Source organism: Pseudophryne corroboree, chromosome 2, assembly GCF_028390025.1.
Source record: "Pseudophryne corroboree isolate aPseCor3 chromosome 2, aPseCor3.hap2, whole genome shotgun sequence".
NCBI lineage: Eukaryota > Metazoa > Chordata > Amphibia > Anura > Myobatrachidae > Pseudophryne > Pseudophryne corroboree.
This window is the reverse complement of record NC_086445.1, coordinates 532,381,973-532,407,186: the sequence shown is the minus strand read 5'-3', so window position 1 is coordinate 532,407,186 and position 25,214 is coordinate 532,381,973. Positions and strand designations below refer to the sequence as shown.

General features: G+C 45.3%; 1 protein-coding gene across 1 annotated transcript in view; it reads left to right on the top strand.

The window, feature by feature from the left end:
• ADGRB2 (adhesion G protein-coupled receptor B2) overlaps nt 1-25,214 on the top strand; it is a 694,168-nt gene that overhangs the window by 333,970 nt on the left and 334,984 nt on the right. Inside the window, exon 2 of the mRNA XM_063954232.1 lies at nt 3,879-4,614. Coding sequence (XP_063810302.1) covers nt 3,894-4,614 — 721 coding nt within the window. The 5' untranslated portion in view covers nt 3,879-3,893. The remainder of the gene's footprint in view (nt 1-3,878; nt 4,615-25,214) is intronic.

Here is a 25,214-nt window from a genome sequence, read left to right as displayed (position 1 = left end):
TCTAAGTTTTAATTATAAGTACAAAACTGGCACACTGTACATTTGTTAATGTACTACTCATTTATGATCATTTACAGAACATCTTTAAATCACTTTTCATCCAGAAAGAAAAAAATTAAGTAATTGTTATTTTTTTTATAATATACAATTAGGAGGTTCTGTGTTTGCATCTGACAATACCAGTAGTCTGCAGTTCTAGATGTCTTTATTATCCTCGGCCCTTGTCTTTACGCATCTATTCCTTTTTCATTTTTCCTAAAAGGTATATTTATCACAAACCGGTAAGAGTCTGTCCTGGTGAAGAGCTGGAAGCAGTGTGATAGCTTAAAGCTCTCACCCTGGTTCTGGTCCCCTGCAGCCAATGGGCATGTGCGCCCATCGACTGACACATACATCACCGGGTGCTGCCAGGATTCCTTTATGGAAAAGATTGAGAAAAAGTAGCCCATAGGATACTGTCGGCTATCATCATCTGGAGATGGTGTCAGCTATCGGGGCAAAGAATCATAGCTTGGTAAATCTGACTACATAGCAGCCCACATTGTAGCTTTCTCCAGATAAAAAACATTATTTTTGTTTATTAAGTTGACCCCTTAATGATTTCCCAATAACCTGGTTTTAGATTAGTTATGCTAAAGACACATCTCTGCAATGAGTCACATCCCCTATGCAGTAGCTATTATGGAATTGCAAGTTTCAGCATGCTTTTCTAGCTTTTAGCATGGAAGATCTGTAGATTGCCTAAGTGTGCTATTCAAAATCATCATTGCTGCTCATGATGTATATTGCATACAGTATGTGCCATATATAGACATCTGTAATACCAGCAAGAAGGTGCAATTTTTCACCTTGGCCCCAGAATATCACCTTGCAGGGGAGCACATATAGAATTTGCAAACAGATTCAGAGTTTTAAGGGGTATGTCAACTGTAAATTAGGTGTTCAATTAAATCAGATTAGTATTTGTGTTTTAAATGCAAAGGCAGAGAGGTATTTATTTACCCACAGGCTACAAAATAAAATGATCCCTTTGTGCGCCCCATTGCAACATTATGAAGGCGCCCCTGTCCAAATGCTTCTAAAGAGACACCTCTCTGCAGCAGTTGTTTATTGTATGCCCATGATAGTGCCCTAGTTTATTTACTGAACTATAGTTGTGACTGACCTAATGTTATCCTCCATAGTACTGCCCTTGTTTATTTTATACACCATAGTATGTCACATTGTATCTGCTGCCAGTACACATTATCCAATACATTACCCCAAAATCACATAACTATGGGGCTAATTTAAGTTGGATTACAAATCGCGATCCAACCGGAATTTTTGCGGCGGGCCCACGGGCGCATGTTCAGCACCCGTACGGCGCATTTGCACGTACTTTCTGCGGGGGGCCACAGAAAATGTGATCGCCTCTGCCTGTCAATCAGGCAGAGGTGTTAGTAATCATACTGGGTGCCAACGGGTCCTTAAGGTTCTTGGACTTCTTAAAGATGATTTGTGGTTGGGTTGGAAGAACTTCTTTCAAGGACAGATCCATAAGCATAATCTCCAAATGATCTACAAATGAATTCATTATGGTCCATTCATGTCTGCTATAGGTGGTGACAAATTGTACTGGGTCTTTCTTATCCTTATTTCTAGATGTTAGTAGCTCAGCTCTGTCTAATTGACTGGTATATTTTTCATATTGATAGTTCATAGTATTTGATATACAATATATTGGCTTTTCTTGCTCTATAAATGAACAGGGATTGCTACGGCCTTTCATGGAAACCCTACAAAATGTGTTGCCACACTGTATATACAGGAGACATACTGTATATGACCCTTTTGCCAATGTGAAGAATAATTGCTTATCTTGCAAAGGGTGAATGTTGTCCAAAACTACTATACAAGTGAAGGTAATCCATGGCTTGCCAAGTATTGAAAGAGAAACAGCTAGCTGGGCACCTTTCAAGTGAAAGTATCAAAGCAAATTATTAAACAAGTCCTCAGCCTTGAAAAGTTCACAGTGCAACAAATGATGTGTTCCAAATGGATGCAGCTCCAGGGTTCTGTCCTTGTATTCATAAGACGTATATGCTGCTCTTGGAATGTTCTCAAACAATTTGTGTGTTAGCAGTTACAAGTAAAACTGTTCCAAGCCCATTGACAAAGAAACACTTAAAAATGGTAAAAAAAAATAGCTTTATTTATCAAAAAATAACATTAACATTAAAAATACAGTTAACCCTGTCAGCACATCAGCAAATTGCGTAATTTCACCTATAGTATACTGTAGTCCTGTAACTTTTATTATTCACATCTCCTAATGGCCCTCATTCCGAGTTGTTCGGTCGTTATTTTCCTTCGCATCGGTGCGATTTTCCGCTAACTGCGCATGCGCAATGTTCGCACTGCGGCTGCGTCAAGTAAATTTGCTAAGAAGTTTGGTATTTTACTCACGGCATTACGAGGTTTTTTCTTCGTTCTGGTGATCGTAGTGTGATTGACAGGAAGTGGGTGTTTCTGGGCGGAAACTGGCCGTTTTATGGGTGTGTGTGAAAAAATGCTGCCGTTTCTGGGAAAAACGCGGGAGTGGCTGGAGAAACGGGGGAGTGTCTGGGCGAACGCTGGGTGTGTTTGTGACGTCAAACAAGGAACCAAACTGACTGAACTGATCGCAGTGGCAGAGTAAGTCTAGAGTTACTCAGAAACTGCTAAGAAATGTCTATTCGCAATTTTGCGAATCTTTCGTTCGCAATTCTGCTAAGCTAAGATACACTCCCAGAGGGCGGCGGCTTAGCGTGCGCACTGCTGCGAAAAGCGGCTAGCGAGCGAACAACTCGGAATGAGGGCCCATGCCTGCAGGCATTGCTTCAGTATATCAGGGCAGGATGGTTTCAGAGCCAAGCCTTGACTTTTTCAGAAGGTATCCCTCATTTACATATTAATGTTCACAGCAGTTAGTTATGTTGTACCAATCAACACAGGATAAGATGCAATTACTTTAAAAGTAGTAAATATATAAAACCATTCTACCAAAAAGAAAGTTGTAATCATATTCCTGATTTATTTATTTCTTTTTTTATGCAATCTATTAATGCTTTTCAGTGATGATTAGACAATTATACCATGAACAAAATGAAAAGCTTCATTTTATATGATTTTTATTTGAAATACGGGAATTCATTTGTTTTCACCTTAGGAGGGGGAGGGGATCAGGGTGGGATGGTGTACTACATGATGACAAGAAAGCTCCATTATTTTGCCTTCTTATTGTGATGTTTTAACCTTTATTACAATGCACCATAGCTGCAAGTTTACCATCCAGAAATACAGTGAGAGTGTTCCTGTTGTGTAACAAAATTGAGCCATGAAACATGTATAAAAGTAACAGTGAATTAACGTGTTTTTAAATTAGCATCGGAAATAACTAGAACATACACATTGGTGTTTGTGAAAATACCCCAAAGACCCTGCATGGAAAACATAGAGTTCTAAAGTTATATTTATGCATCATACTTTGATTTTCTCAGGCTGTGATAAGAACCAGTGAACTTAATATTTTTTAGCAACCTACTGTGCTGTGTAACACTTATGATATATTAAGGCACTGTTCATGTAACATAAGCTCATGTGTATTGGTATTTTGCCCAGTAGCGTTATAGCTACTAAAGATGTATTACAAGCTCCTATGTCCCTATAAATGCCATGTCTATGTCCCTATAAATGCTTTCCTATTGGCTCCTAAAGAGGATCCTAGTTTTGTCTGATTGGCTACTGAGTTGTACGTTATTTTGTCTGCCAGTACATTTAATCTTTCAGAATCTACACATTGTTACCAGTGTCAATTTACCAGAATGACTAATATGTGTCAATTTTTCTTTTTGCAGGGCCCATGTCATAGGATGAACACTGCTTGTCCCCTCTTACTATCTGTGATATCGTCTCTTGTCTTGTGCTCTTGGGGTTCCAACCCCACACCGAGCACATGCTCGGCTCTGGCCTCTGGAGTTCTATACGGAGCCTTCTCTCTTAAAGACCTTTTTCCTGTTTTCTCCTCTGGTTGCTCTTGGACCCTGGAGAACCCAGATCCAACCAAATACACATTATATCTGAAGTTCACTCACGAGGAGCAAGTGTGCTCACATCTATCCCCCATGGTGCAACCTTTGGATCATTATCTTCCCAACCACACCTGCAGCCGGCCTGAGGAGGGAGCAGACGAAGCTCAGGAACTTTGTATCCCTGGAACTCCTTTTACCGTCTCTCACTTTGACAAAAACTTTCTTCGGATCTGCTTGTCTGAGCAACCATTGTCCATTCAGCTACTTTCAGACTCTGTGCTTAGTTTCCGCTTTGTGGAGGTGTTATTAGTCAACCATGATAATTCCAGCCAGTTTGCCTGTGGTGTACTGTGTCGTTGGTTTGAGGAGTGTTTGAGAGCTCGAGACTGGGGGGTGCGTTGTGGATTGACCCAGACCGGCTGCACCTGTCTGGAAACTGTAGCACGTGGACGTAATGACACTGTCTCCAACTCCATTGTTCCTGCAAGACATAGTGACTGCTGTGTAACACAGCTGCTCCCGGGAACCAACGATGAGGAGTATCATCGGCCAATCCCTTATGGTATGCACATTTATGTACATAATCTATCAGTATGATTAATGCATAAAGTACTGTAAACAGTATATAGATATTTATAGTATATCTTCATATTGCAAGCATACCATGAAGTAACATGGTTTGTCATTAATTGAATGCACAACTTTTAATTCACGTAAGTGGCTTTTAATAGGAGCATATAGATACTGCAAATTGACTCACTAAAAACACAGTCACAATGGGGTAACTGTAACAGCCTGAAAGTAGCAGGCACCTACCAGTTTCATTGATTTATCTTGCGAGTTAAAGAGGCCATAATTTAAAATGCAGAAGCAATCTGGCTTTGACCTTAAACTATGGTTATTTTAAAGCTAAATCACAGACTATTGCATTTACCCCAGTAATTTCAGATATGTAGCGCTGTTCTATGGCTTGCTGTATTGCTTTCACTAGAAACAGTAAGGGTAATATACTGTTTAATACATGGACTGTTTAATACATAGAATGCTACAAAAAAGAAACCTACTGTAAACATACATTTTTTTCTGTATTTATTGGTGAGCCAGGGATAATAGTAACGTACGGGGTAAATTTACTAACCATTGTTTTATGTTCTAAACCAAAACCGATGGTTACTGACGGGTATAGAGGGGGTGTTATTGTCTAAAAAATGTGTATTTATCATCCATTGGATTTCAACTTCAATTGAAACTCAACTTCGTTGGCCATCAGTTTACCCTACTGTAATTGCTGTCGGTTTTGAATGTAAAGGTCAAAACTGACAACAAATAGAGCAGTGAAAACTGATGCACTTTGACTTCGGGTTTCAATTGAAATAGATGTAGAAGAAAAAAAAAATTGGTGACCCTAATACCTTCCCTAAATCACCAGCTCCAGCCCTCTCAGTCTAAGCTTATATATGAAATTAGGGACAAAAATGTTTGCCCTTCTTTCCAAAAACCATCACCAGGCTGAACTAATCTCAAACAATAATGCTATTGCAGGGAGATACAAAATGTTGGGTTCCCCTGCTATAACGTTGACTAGCCCAAAACTGGTCAGTCCAGGAATGGAATCCTAAGGGAAGTTGGGGATCACCCCTTGCTGACCAGTTTGGGGCTGACTTTAGCAAAATAAGGGGAACCTCATGACATGTATTTCCCCTATTTACCAATACCAACCTAGGTTGCAGAGTTCCCGGACTGGTTATTGGTTTATGGTGGGAACCCCGCTTTTTATACTAACAAAGCTTGCACTGCTTCACCCAAACTTATCTTCTATAGGAATGTCTATTGTTTGGGCTGGTTTTCTGTCGTTTTACTGTTTACTGATTTTAGTCGGTTTGCAAACCAACCATTAGTAAATATGCATCTTATATACTTTTCTATGTAAAAAGAATTGATAGTTGATCCGATGTTCTAAACTGTTCTGAAGTTGGGTGTTTGGTAGTTTTGCTCTCGGTTTTGACTTTAGTAAATGGTCAATTGGAAAACCATCAGTAAAATGACTAAAACCCGAAACTCCACCTTAGTATGTTTTCCTGACAGAGTCATTTTAGACCAACTTTATTTTTTACATTTCAATTTGTAGGCTGCTTACATATGGAGATTATGAATACCAAATATGTCTCCTTGGCTCTTAAATTGAACGTATAACTTTTATTTGATTGCTATTTGTTACTTATGTTGTGTTCTCATCTGCACCAGAGAAAGCATACAAGCCTTGTAGGTTTCCACTATTGGAAACATTTTAGAGTTAAAGCAATCCATTAATAGGTGATGACAGTTTGTTTTTACACTCTAAAAGTACATATATTGTGTGTCAAGTAAGACCAGACTTCAAACTGATTCTTAATGTTTCTCGTGATCATGTTGCTGATGCCTTTGGGTATTATGAGAAAGCCTTAGCCAGCTACCTCCAGCCACAAATTCCTCATGCTGTTGAGAAGTATAGGGTTTGAGAAGGATCAGGAAGGCAATAGCAAAGAATCTGCAGTAGCAACAATATTTTTGTAAACTCTTAATGCATTTTCCACAAAAGTAGAAATTGAAGCCGGGTTTCCAGTTCCACTCAGCATGCACTAGCCAACTTGTGCAGATGGCCCAAAGACTGGTATGTAAAGTGGTAGCAATCTTTAACCGCTGCCAGCTGGTATCACCGGGGAACTGAGCATCATTCAGTTGGCCCAGCAACTTTAATTGATAAATTGCCACAATAGATTTCAGTTGCTATGATAAGGAATGGCAGTGTTCCCAAGTTTTTATTCCAACACAGATTTTCTCAATTGATACTGTATATAGCTAGAATTAATTTCATAAATGGACAAAAAATAGGCTTGTTGATTTTTAAAGAAGGAAACCTTCTGACCTAGTGCTAGATGTAATAAAGTCCAAGTTGGCCAGAGGTTTCCAGCCAAACTCAGAGTTTTTTTAAAGGAGCAATCTTTTTCAAGGCAAAACTGTGCCTTGAAAATGATTGCCCCTTTAAAAAAAAAGTCAGAGTTCGACCAACTCGGACTTCATTACATTTGACTCCAACTGACTAATCCAATGCTAATATCTCCTGGTTCAAATGAAAAATCATCTAAACTCAAACTTAACTTAATTCTCTATTTTTGAAACACCCCAAAAGCTAGACCTAAGAACTAATGCTGGGTACATACTTGACGATATATCGCTAGCAGGTTGGCGGGTGTGGCAAACATTATGTCTGTGAACGACTTCATTCACAGACATGTCGCATCGACTGTACAGCACCGCTAATGGCTGATATACTGTATCTTCAAATATATCATTGCATCTGGCTGTGTGTACGGGTGGTCCGCTGACTGCTCATACACATGCTGCGGGTGCGGATATCACAGCTGGATGGGCAAATTCAAATGCCCGTCTAGCTGTGATGCGAAACTGACACATCAAGTGGCCGACTGGTAAGTGTATATGCTTACCTGAAGCAGCCACTCTGTCGGCGCGATGACTGGTCCACCGTCAAGTCATGATGGTGTGTACTCAGCTTTAGACATGCCCTAGGAGCCTCTTTATGAAAACTTGCAGCCAAGTTCTGAAAAGTGACACTCTGTATTGCTGCAAACAGCAGTGTTATGGAATGTACTTCTGGAGCTACTTAGTCAGATGCCGGGACACAGTGCCGTTTCTAGCGGCGGGCGAGCCGTGCAACCGCACGGGGCGCCCGCCGCGGCACTTTGTGTGTCCTTATCTCCTCTCCTCCCTCTTCCCAAGCGCTCCTGCTCGGGGGGGCGGAGTTTCGCGGAATGACGCGTTTGCGTCGTGACGTCACGACGCAAACGCGTCATTCTGCGAAGCCCCGCACCCCAAGCAGGAGCGCTTGGGAAGAGGGAGGAGAGGAGATAAGCCTGGAAGGAGGAGGCGGCCGGCGCGAGGGACGTGAGGCGGCCGGACCCGAAGAGCGGGAAGATGTAAGTAGTATATCTATCTCTCTCTCTCCCCCTTCCTCCCCCCCCCACTTGACACCTGCCTGCGTACTGTGTAAAATGGGGGCACCTGCCTGCCGCACTGTGTAAAATGGGGGCACCTGCCTGCGTACTGTGTAAAATGGGGATATCTGCCTGCCGCACTGTGTAAAATGGGGGCACCTGCCTGTGTACTGTGTAAAATGGGGATATCTGCCTGCCGCGCTGTGTAAAATGGGGATACCTGCCTGCCGCACTGTGTAAAATGGGGACACCTGCCTGCCGCGCTGTGTAAAATGGGGACACCTGCCTGCCGCGCTGTGTAAAATGGGGACACCTGCCTGCCGCGCTGTGTAAAATGGGGACACCTGCCTGCCGCGCTGTGTAAAATGGGAACACCTGCCTGCCGTGCTGTGTAAAATGGGGGCACGTGCCTGCCGCGCTGTGTAAAATGGGGACACCTGCCTGCCGCGCTGTGTAAAATGGGGACACCTGCCTGCCGCGCTGTGTACAATGGGGACACCTGCCTGCCGCGCTGTGTAAAATGGGGACACCTGCCTGCCGCGCTGTGTAAAATGGGGACACTTGCCTGCTGTAATGTGTAAAATGGGGACTTTTTTTATTTTTATTTCTCTGACGTCCTAAGTGGATGCTGGGGACTCCGTCAGGACCATGGAGATTAGCGGCTCCGCAGGAGACAGGGCACAAAACTAAAGCTTTAGGATCAGGTGGTGTGTACTGGCTCCTCCCCCTATGACCCTCCTCCAAGCCTCAGTTAGGTTTTTGTGCCCGTCCGAGCAGGGTGCAATCTAGGTGGCTCTCTTAAGGAGCTGCTTAGAAAAAGTTTTTAGGTTTCTTATTTTCAGTGAGTCCTGCTGGCAACAGGCTCACTGCATCGAGGGACTTAGGGGAGAGAAGTTCAACTCACCTGCGTGCAGGATGGATTGGCTTCTTAGGCTACTGGACACCATTAGCTCCAGAGGGAGTCGGAACACAGGTCTCACCCTGGGGTTCGTCCCGGAGCCGCGCCGCCGACCCCCCTTGCAGATGCTGAAGATTGAAGGTCCAGAAACCGGCGGCAGAAGGCTTTTCAGTCTTCATGAAGGTAGCGCACAGCACTGCAGCTGTGCGCCACTGTTGTCACACACTTCACACCAACGGTCACGGAGGGTGCAGGGCGTTGCTGGGGGCGCCCTGGGCAGCAATGTATAATACCTTATTCTGGCTAAAAATACATCACATATAGCCCCTGGAGGCTATATGGATGTATTTAACCCCTGCCAGGTCTCAGAAAAACGGGAGAAGAAGCCCGCCGAAAAGGGGGCGGGGCCTATTCTCCTCAGCACACAGCGCCATTTTCCCTCACAGAAATGCTGGTGGGAAGGCTCCCAGGCTCTCCCCTGCACTGCACTACAGAAACGGGGTTAAAACAGAGAGGGGGGGCACTTATTTGGCGATATGTATATATATATTAAAATGCTATAAGGGAAAAACACTTATATAAAGGTTGTCCCTGTATAATATAGCGTTTTTGGTGTGTGCTGGCAAACTCTCCCTCTGTCTCCCCAAAGGGCTAGTGGGGTCCTGTCCTCTATCAGAGCATTCCCTGTGTGTGTGCTGTGTGTCGGTACTTGTGTGTCGACATGTATGAGGACGATGTTGGTGAGGAGGCGGAGCAATTGCCGGTAATGGTGATGTCACTCTCTAGGGAGTCGATACCGGAATGGATGGCTTATTTAAGGAATTACGTGATAATGTCAACACGCTGCAAGGTCGGTTGACGACATGAGACGGCCGGAAAACCAATTAGTACCTGTCCAGGCGTCTAAAACACCGTCAGGGGCGTTAAAACGTCCTTTTTACCTCAGTCGGTCGACACAGACACAGACACGGACACTGACTCCAGTGTCGACGGTGAAGAAACAAACGTATTTTCCTTTAGGGACACACGTTACTTGTTAAGGGCAATGAAGGAGATGTTACATATTTCTGATACTACAAGTACCACAAAAAAGGGTATTATGTGGAGTGTGAAAAAACTACATGTGGTTTTTCCTGAATCAGATAAATTAAATGAAGTGTGTGATGATGCGTGGGTTTCCCCCGATAGAAAATTATTGGCGGTATACCTTTTCCCGCCAGAAGTTATGGCGCGTTGGGAAACACACCTTAGGGTGGATAAGGCGCTCACACGCTTATAAAAACAAGTGGCGTTACCGTCTCCAGATACGGACGCCCTCAAGGAGCCAACTGATAGGAGGTTGGAAAATATCCTAAAAAGTATATACACACATACTGGTGTTATACTGCGACCAGCGATCGCCTCAGCCTGGATGGGCAGCGCTGGGGTGGCTTGGTCGGATTCCCTGACTGGAAATATTGATACCCTTGACTATAGAGCATTTAAAAGATGCATTTCTATATATGCGAAACTCTGGCATCAAGAGTAAGTGCGATGTCCATATCTGCCAGACGATGTTTATGGACACGACAGTGGTCAGGTGATGCAGATTCCAAACGGCACATGGAAGTATTGCCGTATAAAGGGGAGGAGTTATTTGGGGTCGGTCCATCGGACCTGGTGGCCACGGCAACAGCTAGAAAATCCACCTTTTTTACCCCAAGTCACATCTCAGCAGAAAAAGACATAGTCTTTTCAGCCTCAGTCCTTTCGTCCCCATAATATCTGCCCAGGGATAGAGGTAAGGGAAGAAGACTGCAGCAGGCAGCCCATTCCCAGGAACAGAAGCCTTCCACCGCTTCTGCCAAGTCCTCAGCATGACGCTGGGGCCGTAAAAACAGGTGCGGTGGGGGGTCGTCTCAAGAGTTTCAGCACGCAGTGGGCTCACTCGCAAGTGGACCCCTGGATCCTACAAGTAGTATCCCAGGGGTACAGATTGGAAATTCGAGACGTCTCCCCCTCGCAGGTTCCTGAAGTTTGCTTTACCAACGTCTACCTCCGACAGGGAGGCAGTATTGGAAACAATTCACAAGCTGTATTCCCAGCAGGTGATAATCAAAGTACCCCTACTACAACAAGTAAAGGGGTATTATTCCACACTATATTGTGGTACTGAAGCCAGACGGCTCGGTGAGACCTATTCTAAATGGAGTCACTCAGAGCAGTGATAGCGAACCAGGAAGAAGGGGACTATATGGTGTTCCTGGACATCAAGGATGCTTACCTCCATGTCCAAATTTGCCCTTCTCACAAAGGGTACCTCAGGTTCGTGGTACAAAACTGTCACTATCAGTTTCAGACGCTGCCGTTTGGATTGTCCACGGCACCCCGGGTCTTTACCAAGGTAATGGCCGAAATGATGATTCTTCTTCAAAGAAAAGGCGTCTTAATTATCCCTTACTTGGACGATCTCCTGATAAGGGCAAGGTCCAGAGAACAGTTGGAGGTCTGAGTAGCACTATCTCAAGTAGTTCTACGACAGCACGGGTGGATTCTAAATATTCCAAAATCGCAGCTGTCTCCGACGACACGTCTGCTGTCCCTAGGGATGATTCTGGACACAGTCCAGAAAAAGGTGTTTCTCCCGGAGGAGAAAGCCAGGGAGTTATCCGAGCTAGTCAGGAACCTCCAAAAAACCAGGAAAAGTGTCAGTGCATCATTGCACAAGGGTCCTGGGAAAAATGGTGGCTTCTTACGAAGCGATTCCATTCGGCAGATTTCACGCAAGAACTTTTCAGTGGAATCTGCTGGACAAATGGTCCGGATCGCATCTTCAGATGCAACAGCGGATAACCCTGTCTCCAAGGACAAGGGTGTCTCTTCTGTGGTGGCTGCAGAGTGCTCATCTACTAAAGGGCCACAGTTATGCATTCAGGACTGGGTCCTGGTGACCACGGATTCCAGTTTGAAAGGCTGGGGAGCAGTCACACAGGGAAAAAATTTCCAGGGAGTGTGATCAAGTCTGGGGACTTCTCTCCGCATAAATATACTGGAGCTAAGAGCAATTTACAATGCTATAAGCTTAGCAAGACCTCTGCTTCAAGGTCAGCCGGTATTGATCCAGTGGGACAACATCACGGCAGTCGCCCACGTAAACAGACAGGGCGGCACAAGAAGCAGGAGGACAATGGCAGAAACTGCAAGGATTCTTCGCTGGGCGGAAAATCATGTGATAGCACTGTCAGTAGTTTTCATTCCGGGAGTGGACAACTGGGAAGCAGACTTCCTCAGCACGACCTCCACCCGGGAGAGTGGGGACTTCATCGAGAAGTTTTTTCCACATGATTGTGCACCGTTGGGAAAGACCAAAGGTGGACATGATGGCGTCCCGCCTGAACAAAAAACTGGACAGGTATTGCGCCAGGTCAAGAGACCCTCAGGCAATAGCTGTGAACGTTCTGGTAACACCAGGGGTGTACCAGTCGGTGTATGTGTTCCCTCCTCTGCTTCTCATACCAAAGGTACTGAGAATTATAAGACGTAGAGGAGTAAGAACTATACTCGTGGCTCCGGATGGGCCAAGAAGGACTTGGTACCCGGAACTTCAAGAGATGCTCACAGAGGACTCAGGGCCTCTGCCGATAAGAAGGGACTTGTTACAGCAAGTACCATGTCTGTTCCAAGACTTACCGCGGCTGCGTTTGACGGCATGGCGGTTGAACGCCGGATCCTAAGGGAAAAAGGCATTCCGGAAGAGGTCATTCCTACCCTGGTCAAAGCCAGGAAGGAGGTGACCGCACAACATTATCACCACATGTGGCGAAAATATGTTGCGTGGTGTGAGGCCAGGAAGGCCCCACGAAGAAATTTCAACTCGGTCGATTCCTGCATTTCCTGCAAACAGGAGTGTCTATGGGCCTCAAATTGGGGTCCATTATGGTTCAAATTTCGGCCCTGTCGATTTTCTTCCAGAAAGAATTGGCTTCAGTTCCTGAAGTCCAGAAATTTGACAAGGGAGTACTGCATATACAACCCCCTTTTGTGCCTCCAGTGGCACTGTGGGATCTCAACGTAGTCCTGGGATTCCTCAAATCACGTTGGTTTAAACCGCTCAAATCTGTGGATTTGAAATATCTCACATGGAAAGTGACCATGATGTTGGCCCTGGCCTCGGCCAGGCGAGTGTCAGAATTGGCGGCTTTGTCTCACAAAAGCCCATATCTGATTGTCCATTCGGACAGGGCAGAGCTGCGGACTCGTCCCCAGTTTTTCCCTAAGGTGGTGTCAGCGTTTCACCTGAACCAGCTTATTGTGGTACCTGCGGCTACTAGAGACTTGGAGGACTCCAAGTTGCTAGATGTTGTCAGGGCCCTGAAAATATAGATTTCCAGGACGGCTGGAGTCAGGAAAACTGACTTGCTGTTATCCTGTATGCACCCAAAAAACTGGGTGCTCTTGCTTCTAAGCAGACGATTGCTAGTTGAATGTGTAGTACAATTCAGCTTACACATTCTGTGGCAGGACTGCCACAGCCAAAATATATAAATGCCCATTCCACAAGGAAGGTGGGCTCATCTTGGGCGACTGCCCGAGGGGTCTCGGCTTTACAACTTTGCCGAGCTGCTACTTGGTCAGGGGCACACCCTGGCTGAGGAGGACCTGGAGTTCTCTCACTCGGTGCTGCAGAGTCATCCGCACTCTCCCGCCCGTTTGGGAGCTTTGGTATAATCCCCATGGTCCTGACGGAGTCCCCAGCATCCACTTAGGACGTCAGAGAAAATAAGATTTTACTTACCGATAAATCTATTTCTCGTAGTCCGTAGTGGATGCTGGGCACCCATCCCAAGTGCGGATTGTCTGCAATACTTGTACATAGTTGTTGTTACAAAAAAAAAAAATCGGGTTGTTATTGTTGTGAGCCGTCTGTTCAGAGGCTCCTACGTTTGTCATACTGTTAACTGGGTTCAGATCACAAGTTATACGGTGTGATTGGTGTGGCTGGTATGAGTCTTACCCGGGATTCAATATCCATCCTTATTGTGTTCGCTCGTCCGGGCACAGTATCCTAACTGAGGCTTGGAGGAGGGTCATAGGGGGAGGAGCCAGTACACACCACCTGATCCTAAAGCTTTAGTTTTGTGCCCTGTCTCCTGCGGAGCCGCTAATCCCCATGGTCCTGACGGAGTCCCCAGCATCCACTACGGACTACGAGAAATAGATTTATCGGTAAGTAAAATCTTATTTTTTTTCCCCTGTGGTGATGATATCAGACGAGGCCACGCCCACTTTAATGAGATCACGCCCATTTTAATCAGGTCACACATCCTTGTCGGGCGTGCGCACATGTTTTTTTTTTATCACTATGTGGGGGGGGGGGAGACGCAATTTTTTTTTATAGCAATGGGGGGGGGGGGGGCGCATTTTGAAATCTCGCACTGGGAGCCAAATTTTCTAGAAACGGCCCTGCTGCGACATGAACTCCAATAAGATTCTGCCCGGCAAAAGCTAAATAGCAAAGTGATCACTTATGCTTAGTTCCTGCTGAGCTAATGCACATACAGTAAGTTGCTATCTTTCAGTTCCCACTCAGAACAAAAATCTTAAAATTTAACCCATGATTTACAATGGATTTTTTGGAGCTTGGTATATTTTTTTTTTTTTTTTTGACAAAGTCTCCCTAGACAGTGATGGGTACTGCTTTTGTGAGTGTTAAGAGGATGATTGCAGTTGATATTTCTGAAATCTGCTGTGGTACAACCTTGAAAAATTATCCAAAACAAAAAATCAGGCAACAGCTGTTTTTGGAGGTTTGAAAACATCTATCACTTAATAAACAGGGCCAAGAGTCATAGCCATAAATACAACAAAAGGTTGAAACTGCTTGATCCCTAACAGTTCTAGGTTTGACTTCTCAATTGTAAAAATAGTCAGAAACCTTGCTGAGTGTAAATAAAAGCTCTGAAAATGTACTGCTCTCCTGACAATTCCTTATATAATTTAGCTTGGAGGTGCAATTGTAAGTCTCCCGTTATAATAGGTTTAGAGTCCTCCTAATTACATTTGTGCATTAGTCTTACTAATATTTATTAACAAGCTTACCATGTCAGTCTGGTATTGGGCCTAATTCAGAGTTGATCACAGCAGCAAATTTGTTAGCAGTTGGGCAAAACCATGGCCCTCATTCCGAGTTGATCGCTCGCAAGGCGAATTTAGCAGAGTTGCTCACGCTAAGCCTACGCCTACTGGGAGTGTATCTTAGCTTCTTAAAATTGCGACCGATGTATTCGCAATATTGCGATTTCAAACTACTTAGCAGTTTCAGAGTAGCTTCAGACTTACTCGGCATCTGCGATCAGTTCAGTGCTTGTCGTTCCTGGTTTGACGTCATAAACACACCCAGCGTTCGCCCAGACACTCCCCCGTTTCTCCGGCCACTCCTGCATTTTTTCTGGAAATGGTAGCGTTTTTATCCACACGCTCCTAAAACGCCGTGTTTCCGCCCAGTAACACCCATTTCCTGTCAATCACACTACGTTCGCCGGAGCGAAGAAAAAGCCGTGAGTAAAAATACTATCTTCATTGTAAAATTACTTGGCGCAGTCGCAGTGCGAATATTGCGCATGCGTACTAAGCGGAATTTCACTGCGATGCGATGAAAATTACCGAGCGAACGACTCGGAATGAGGGCCCATGTGCACTGCAGGGGGGGTGCAGATATAACGTGCAGAGAGAGTTAGATTTGGGTGTGGTGTGTTCAAACTGAAATCTAAATTGCAGTGTAAATATAAAGCAGCCAGTACCCTGCACAGAAACAAAATGACCCACCCAAATCTAACTCTCTCGGCAAATGTTATATCTGCCACACCTGCAGTGCACATGGGGGGTCATTCCGAGTTGTTCGCTCGGTAAAAATCTTCGCATCGCAGCGATTTTCTGCTTAATGGGCATGCGCAATGTCCGCACTGCGACTGCGCCAAGTAAATTTGCTATGCACTTAGGAATTTTACTCACGGCTTTTTTGTTCTGGCGATCGTAATGTGATTGACAGGAAATGGGTGTTACTGGGTGGAAACAGGCCGTTTTATGGGCGTGTGGGAAAAAACGCTACCGTTTCCGGAAAAAACGCAGGAGTGGCCGGAGAAACGGGGGAGTGTCTGGGCGAACGCTGGGTGTGTTTGTGACGTCAAACCAGGAACGACAAGCACTGAACTGATCGCAGAAGCCGAGTAAGTCTGAAGCTACTCAGAAACTGCTACGAGGTGTGTAATCGCAATATTGCGAATACATCGTTCGCAATTTTAAGATGCTAAGATTCACTCCCAGTAGGCGGCGGCTTAGCATGAGCAACTCTGCTAAAATCCGCTTGCGAGCGAACAACTCTGAATTACCCCCCCATTATTCCTACTTTCTTGCAGGTCATCATTTAAAGAAGAACTAAGAGTGCATTATAGGACTGTGCGTTGCAGCAATCAATAACCTCAATGGGTCCAGCCAGGCTGACCATATTATCTCTTTAACCTGGGACACTCATGAATTACACAGTTTCTGTGGCTGGCTGACTACAAGCCTGCATTTCACCTGGTTAAGCAGCCACAGAACCTGTGTCCAAGGTTAAAGGGATAATATGGTCAGTCTAGTCCAGCACATTTAATAAATCTACAATATTGTTATTTCTCATACGTCCTAGAGGATGCTGGGAACTCCGTAAGGACCATGGGGTATAGACGGGATCCGCAGGAGACATGGGCACACTATGGGGGTAATTCCAAGTTGATCGCAGCAGGACATTTTTTAGCAGTTGAGCAAAACCATGTGCACTGCAGGGGGAGGCAGATATAACATGTGCAGAGAGAGTTAGATTTGGGTGGGTTATTTTGTTTCTGTGCAGGGTAAATACTTGCTGCTTTATTTTTACACTGCAATTTAGATTGCAGATTGAACTCACCACACCCAAATCTATCTCTCTCTGCACGTTATGTCTGCCTCCCCTGCAGTGCACATGGTTTTGCCCAATTGCTAACAAACTTGAAGATGCGATCAACTCAGAATTACCCCCCATAAGACTTTGAATGGGTGTGAACTGGCTCCTCCGTCTATGCCCCTCCTCCAGACCTCAGTTAGACTTTGTGCCCAGGAGTGACTGGACACACACTAGGGGAGCTCTACAGAGTTTCTCTAAAGACTTTATTGTTAGGTTTTTTATTTTTAGGGAGACCTGCTGGCTACAGGCTCCCTGCATCATGGGACTGAGGGGAGAGAAGTCAGACCTACTTCTTCTTAGTTCAAGGGCTCTGCTTCTTAGGTTACTGGACACCATTAGCTCCAGAGGGTTCAATCACTTGGTGCGCCTAGCTGCTTGTTCCCGGAGCCGCGCCGTCACCCCCCTCACTGAAGCCAGAAGAAAAAACCGGGTGAGTATGAGAAGTACAGAAGGCGTCAGACAGCAGAAGACTTCAGTAACGGAGGTAAGCGCAGCAGTAGCGCTGCGCTCCATGCTCCCACACACCAACGGCACTCACAGGGTGCAGGGCGCTGGGGGGGAGCGCCCTGGGCAGCAGTTACTGAGGTCTCGTTTAGACTGGCAAAAGAGCATTCTCGGGCCCCGGGCACCGCGTACGATACCCCCGCCAGTACACAGCAGCGGTCGCGCTGAGCGCCATTGCTCCCACACACCAACGGTTTTACATGGGTGCAGGGCGCGGGGGGCGCCCTGGACAGCAATATGGATATTGTGTAAGTATGTATATAGTGTGTAGACACTATATACGGTCCCCTGCCTGCATAAAATACGATAGTATAACGAGGGTGAAGCACGCTGAAAAGGGGCGGGGCTTAGCCCTCACAGCAGTGTTCAGCGCCATTTTCTCTCTGTCCCCGCCAAAAAATGTGTAAAGCGCAAACAAGGGGGGGCACAGTCTTTTAGTGTTATGTATAACACTATTTGCTTTTAGAAATGGGCATGAAATCATTGTTGTGCATATTTCTCTGTGTGCTCCCTGTCAGATATACCCACTATAGTTCACGTGTCGACATGCGTGAGGGTTCTGTCACAAACACCTATGGGGTTCACTGTCGGCATCACCAACGACTGTTCAGTTGATGCAGAGTCAACAGGTCAGTAGTAGTATGCTTGTAAAAAGTAAACACTGTATGGGAGACACAGTAGTGTGTGGGTGACCCTGTCGGCACCACCTGTTATTACCGGGTGTAAATTAACATGCTGTAACTGCCTTATGCCTGTATATATATTTATATGTATACGTAGGGTACGGTTCCATGGGCCTGTAGCTCGAGCACAGACATGGTAATATATGTGGGGGAGTGTTATTAAACCTATTTATGTATACTTCCCTCGGACCTCTCGGGGTTCCAAGAATGTTATTTTGCCTGGTTACTACTCTCTGCTGTAGACGAATACTAGGTTTTCTGTCGTCCATAATGTTTCCTGGTAAATCCACATCTGGAGCATTCAGTACATGGTCATACACATTCAGAACACTTTAATGTCACTGGGGACCCAAAGGTTCCGGACAATCCGCTTATATGTATGTTTTATATATATATATATATATATATATATATATATATATATATTTATTTATTTAGGATGTGTGTAATTGTGTATTACATTATGTATTTCATGTTATGATTTATAATGAATGCTGAAGTAATAGTATTCCTTCTCATGTGCTGGTCCCTCTGTTGATAAAGCTCTAGGTCGGCCGTGACGAGTTGGTCTCAGATCCTCTCAAGGAGTCCAAATGTTTATTCTTTTCCCGCCGCAGATAGAATACTGTGAAAGTCAACTCCTGGTCGACACAGGACCCTGTCGCAAAGGATCGTATACAGGAAGCTAAGTGATATTTTATTTCTATGCTTTGGAGTTATTTGCATTACATGCACATGAGGCAGTGTTTAGATTCGGAAAGGCATCCGATAGAATTACCCTAAAGAGAGAGGGGATTTTCCCTATGTTGGTTCTTCTCTATAACATTGCGGCAGGCTGCCGTGCGTATACTGAGGCTGACTCCGAGAGATACTGGAGTTTTTTTCCTGGGACGGTGTACCGCTGTTTGGGGATGCCTCAGTTCAGTCAATCTCGACGGATACTGCTGGTAAATCTAACTTTGTGAGTTAGTCTCCTTCACAACGGTTGGTGACGCATTCTTTTGTGGGATACGGTCGTTTTAACCGGTTCGATACCGTTCTTTTTCCTTTTCTGTACAGACAGTGGAAGGTGAAAAGGTACGAGTTCTGCAACCTTGTTAGGTTCGCAGAAGCGGATGTCGTTTTCTGATTCTACCACATCCACCACATGTCGCTGAGTCTATCTGGCTGAAGCCCACTCCGGTCGGAACTCGTCTACTACTTTTCAGTCAGTCCGGGGATAGACTAGGACCTGTGAGTTAATTATAGAATCCAAAGGGGGACATTCTGGCGTTACAGATGTTTCCCCTCACTGATTTTTCTAATAGATCTTGCCGTTTCCCCTCTGGAAGGGGAGGTAATATGCGACGCCATACCAGAGGTGCGTCAGGTTCAGGGCAGTGTCCTGCTGTCCCTGTTAAAAAACTAAGAGGTTTAACTGCGTGGTTCTCTGCATTCAGATTACCTGGGTGGATATCCAGGATTGTCTTTGCCATTTCACTGGAGTGATGGCAGTGGGATGGTGTTCTTTCAATAGTAAGAGCCATTGTTGTCCTGTACTGGGACACTCTCCTGATTAAGGCGAGGTCAAGACACAAGTGGTGCAAATAGTTGTTTTCTCTCTGACTGTTCTTCAACACAGGGGAAGACTGTTATTCCCAACGACGCAGGCTTCGGAGGTGGGTCTCAGAGTAGATACGGAACGGTTGAAGTTCTGTGTGTTCCTGTGGAAAGAGGTCTGAGGATCCGGAGTCGGATCAGATTTGCAGTGACAATACATAAATATGTTCCGTTGATGAAGAAGATCGGTGTGGCCTAAGAGGCTTTTTCGGAGAGCAGGTCAAATGCCAGAGTGGTTTTCACGGGGCCAGTTGGAAATGTGGTCCGGGTCTCACCTGCGCATGCGCCGGAATATAATACTAATGGCCAGCTTTTCGGTCCTGTGGTGTCGGCTCAGTTTTCACCTCCTAGAGGGACGAAGGTTTGGATTCCAGGATGAGATCCTGGTGTCCATACTTGCAGATCTCCGAGCAGGGGCGGATTGGGAACAAAAAGCGGCCCTGGAAAAAAATTGTACTAGTGGCCTCACTTGGGCAGTACCAGAGGTGTAAGGTCTAGCCATGGGCCATGGCAGCAGCACCCTCCCCCCAATACTTTCCAGATAGTGGGGATGTCGAACATCAAGGGGAAGTTAAAAGGAAATAAAATTAAATGTTATGAGCACATTATATGATACAGCTTTAGAATTTAGGAAACTATATAATTCTTTAGAAAGATATATTTTCTTGCTTATTACACCAACCATATCCCAATCACTATTCACTCAATCTTATATGTCAGCCAAGCAGGCAGACAGAGCATACACTAGATCATCTGCAATCACAGGCTAAGTGGCAAAGTCATTTTCATATATGCAAATTGTTTGGCATCTTATTCATTATGTCTATAAATAGGACCACATGTCCTGAAACAAAACGGGCCCCACAAGTGCGTCGGCCCACCAGGAATCTTCCCTGTAGACCCTATGGCCAATCCGCCTCTGTCTCCGAGACTGGTGAGCGGTCTGTGCAAGGGAAGGAATTCCAGAGGAAAAGGTCAAGCTGGGAAGCTTGTCTACAATAAGCTTTCTTGAATTAAGAGCTATTTTCAATGTACATATGCTTCGTGATCTGCCCGTGTTAATTCTGTAGGACGACTTGACAGCAGTGGTGTAAGTAAGCCGCTAGGGCGGAACAAGGAGCAAAGCTGTAATGGCAGAAGCCGACAGAGGTTTCCGCTGGGTGAAAAGACTGGTAAATGCTATATTAGCAGTTTTCGTCCCAGAGGTGAACGACGGAGAAATAGATTCCTCTGCAGACAAGATCTCCATCTGGGAGAAATACAGTCGTCGTTGAGAAGCTTTCACTGAAGTGACAAATCTTTGAGGAGTGCCTCAAGTAGGCATGTTGGCGTCTCGCCTCAACGAGAGATCGCAGGGATATTGTTCCGGGTCAGGGGACACTCAAGCTATAACAGTGGACGTCCTCGGGACACCTTGGGTGTTTTCAGTCGGCCTATGTGTCCCGCCCCTTTTCACTCTTCGGAAGGTGATAAACGTAAGAAGAACAAAGGTTCAGGCGATTCTCTTTGTTCCGGTCTGACCAAGGAGGACTTGGTATCCATTTCCTCAAGATTTACTCATAGAAGATCCATGGCCTCTTCCGCTACGTGAGGAACTGTTACAGCAAGTTCAGGGCGTGTATTAAGACTTAACGCGGCTGCGTTGGACGGTGTGGCGGTTGTACGCCATATCATAGCCAGAAAGGGTTTTCCCAGTGAAGTCAATTCCACGCTACTTCTGGCTAGAAAAGAAGTAATGGCAATGCCTTACCACCGTGTTTGGAGTCAATATGTGTCTTGGTGTGAATCCAAGAAGACTACTACGGAAGATTTTCAGCTGGGTCGTTCTTCTCCATTCTTGCACGCAGGTGTGGGTGCAGGCCTAAAGTTGGGCTCCATTTAAGTGCGGTTTTGGTCTTATAAAGTTTCTTTCAAGAAAGAATTGGCAACTTTTCCGGAAGTTCGGAGCTTTGTGAAAAGAGTACTGCACATCCAACCTCCATTTGTGCCCCAGTTGGCACCGTGGGTTTTGAAGTGGTGTTGCGTTTCTTGTGTCACACTGTTTGGAACCTTTGTGGAAGGTTGTGTTAAAGATTTCTCTTTTGAAAAGTGGTCATGCTATTGGCTTTGGCATCCGCAAGGCGGGTGTCTGAAGTAGCGGCTTTGTCTCACAAGAGCCCTGTTTGATCTTCCATGTGGATAGATAGGAATTGAGAACTCGGATAATAGTCCTGCCAAATGTGGTTTCTGGGTTTCGCAGAAATCAGCATATTTTGATGCCGGTGGTTACTTAGGCATTAGCTGATTCAAGGTCTCTCGATGTAGTCAGAGCTTGGAATATTTAGGTTGCCAATTTGGCTCAGATTGGGGAAACAGAGGCTCTGTTTGTCCGGTATGCTCCCAGCATAATTGGGGCGTCTGCTTCTATGCAGTCTGTTACACGCTGGATCTGTGATACGATTCGGTGTGCTCGTTCTACGGCTGGATTGCCGTTACCGAAGTCGGTGGAGACCCATTCTACTAGGAAGATGGGCTCTTCTTGGGCGGATGCCCGAGGTGGCTCGGCGGTTTAACTTTGCCGAGCGGCTACTTGGTCGGGTTCAAACACCTTTGCTAAGCTCTACAAGTTTGATACCCTGGCTGATGGGGACCTCCTGTTTGCTCAATCGGTGCTGCAGAGTCGTCCGCACTCTCCCGCCCGGTCTGGAGCTTTGGTATAAATCCCATGGTCCTTACGGAGTCCCCAGCATCCTCTAGGACGTATGAGAAAATAGGATTTTAATACCTACCGGTAAATCCTTTTCTCTTAGTCCGTAGAGGATGCTGGGCGCCCGTCCCCGTGCGTACTGTGTCTGCAGTTATCGGTTATGGTTACACTCTTGTGGTGTTTCTTTTCTGTCAGGATGTTGCTGACGTTGTTCATGCCATGGCATGCGGTATCTTCTTATTGGTTGATTTGACACACAGGTTGTGTTACATATTCTCTCAGAATGTGGCTTTGTAATTTATCATGCCCTTGGCTGGTGTTCTATTGAATACCACGTTCTACGGCATGTCTGAGGTGTGAGCTGGTATGACGCTCACCGTGTTTAACAATAAATTCTTTCCTCGAAATGTCCGTCTTCCTGGGCACAGTTTTCTAACTGAGGTCTGGAGGAGGGGCATAGAGGGAGGAGCCAGTTCACACCCATTCAAAGTCTTATAGTGTGCCCATGTCTCCTGCGGATCCCGTCTATACCCCACGGTCCTTACGGAGTCCCCAGCATCCTCTACGGACTAAGAGAAAAGGATTTACCGGTAGGTATTAAAATCCTATTTTTTGTTTCATTGAATTACCCCACACCTGTTTTAGGAAGATTTAGGATAAAAAATTAGATGCCTGCAGAACATGGACAATGCATTCATATATTAGGTTTAGTCATACTTGCCTACTTGACCCTCACCATGAGGGAGGAAATGCTCTGTACCTGGACTTTCCTGGTAATGTATGATTGCCATCACCTGTGGTGAGCTAATTAATTGATAAGAAAGGCATTTCACCACAGGTGATGGTAATCATACATTACCAGGAAAGTCCAGGAACAGAGCATTTTCTCCCTCATGGAGAGGGTCAGGTAGGCAAGTATGGGTTAAGTCTCACTGATCAAAAGAGTAAAGGGCCCTACTCACTGGCCGACCCGCCGCCGAGCTGCCCGACGGCGGATACGGCCGACGAGCGACCCGGCGGCGGGGGGCAGTGACGGGGGGAGTGAAGTTTCTTCACTCCCCCCGTCACGCGGCTGCATTGAAGTGCAGGCAAATATGGACGAGATCGTCCATATTGGCCTGCATGCACAGCCGACGGGAGACCAGCGATGAACGAGCGCGGGGCCGCGCATCGTTCATCGCTGGAGTCTCCACACTGAAAGATATGAACGAGTTCTTGTTCATTTATGAACGAGATCGTTCATATCTTTCAAAAAATCGGCCAGTGTGTAGGGCCTATAACAAATGTAAACTGGGATAACTTTTAAAAAGTAGGTAATCAGTTGGTCCTATCAGATGGGCAATAATTTCTATAGATGGGATAATTTTTCTGATATCTGAGGGCCTGATTCAAAAGTGTGCACATTTAAATCATTTATTTATTAAGAGTTTCTTATATATCGCATCAATTCCGTTGCGTTTTACAACTGGACACAATGATAAGACAAAACTGGGTAATAACAAACAGTTGTAGAGGTAGGAGGACCCTGCTCGCAAGCTTACAATAAAACATTGGGCTCACATGTCCAACACGCAATGTGCATGTCCTGATGGTTACCACCGGCGACGCAGATCATAATTGCATGGAGATCCATGGAGAGTTTACCAAGAGCACTAAGGCAATATAGAAAAATATACAGTATGGCAGCGAGGAAGTTACAGATGATAAAATTTACCATGCTGGCTATAATATTTGTATCCACATGAAACATTGGTTATCACAAATTTTTTTATCAGTTTTTATTAGGAAAATGGTTATTGTTCATACATTAAATGTTCATTGGGGTTATTCAGGTTTGTTAGTAATTGGACAATACCATGTAGCACTACAGGTGGGGAAGACGTAACATGAGAGTTAAGCCCCGTACACACGGGGGAGATGTGTGCTGAGCGATCTAGCACAGACCACTCAGCACACATCTCTTCCCCCGCTCAGCACGATGTGTGCTGAGCAAGGGGGTGGATAGGGGGGCCGCTCACGTCACACAATGGTGAAATTAGCGACCTCACTAGATTTGGCATGCATGCATGCCAAATCTAGAGACTGCGATAGTGATGTGCGGGACGACACATCGCTGTCGCCGGCACCCTACACACGGAGAGATCCGTGCTTAATTTTTAAGCAATCTAGTCAGATTGCTTAGAATTTAAGCACGGATGTCTCCATGTGTACCCCCCTTTAGATTTGGGTGGGTTATATTGTTACTGTGCAGGGTAAATATTGGCTGCTTTATTTCTACACTGCAATTTAGATCTCAGTTTGACCATACGCCACCAAAATCTAATCTCTCTACACATGTTACATCTGCCCCACTTACAGTTCAATATGGTGTGCTTTTTTTGTTTGCTAATAAACCTGAATAAGGCCCTTTGACAAGTACTGTATTAATCAGCAGTTGTTTGTAAAAATACAATTTCCAATAATAGGAATGACAATATTTGATGTATACATTTAGTTCAGTATAGAGTATGGTTATTACTTTATTAACATAAGCTGTGTCACACTACACTACCCCTCAGCACAACAGACTCCATTGGAAAACGATATAGCATAGTTTACACCACAGGTTCTCAAACTCGGTCCTCAGGACCCCACACACTGCATGTTTTGCAGGTCTCCTCACAGAATCGCAAGTGAAATAATTAGCTCCACCTGTAGACCTTTTAAAATGTGTTAGTGAGTAATTAATACACCTGTGCACCTGCTGGGTGACCTGCAAAACATGCACTGTGTGGGGTCCTGAGGATCGAGTTTGAGAACCTATGGTTTACACACATCCCTGGGATATTGCAGAGACCCTT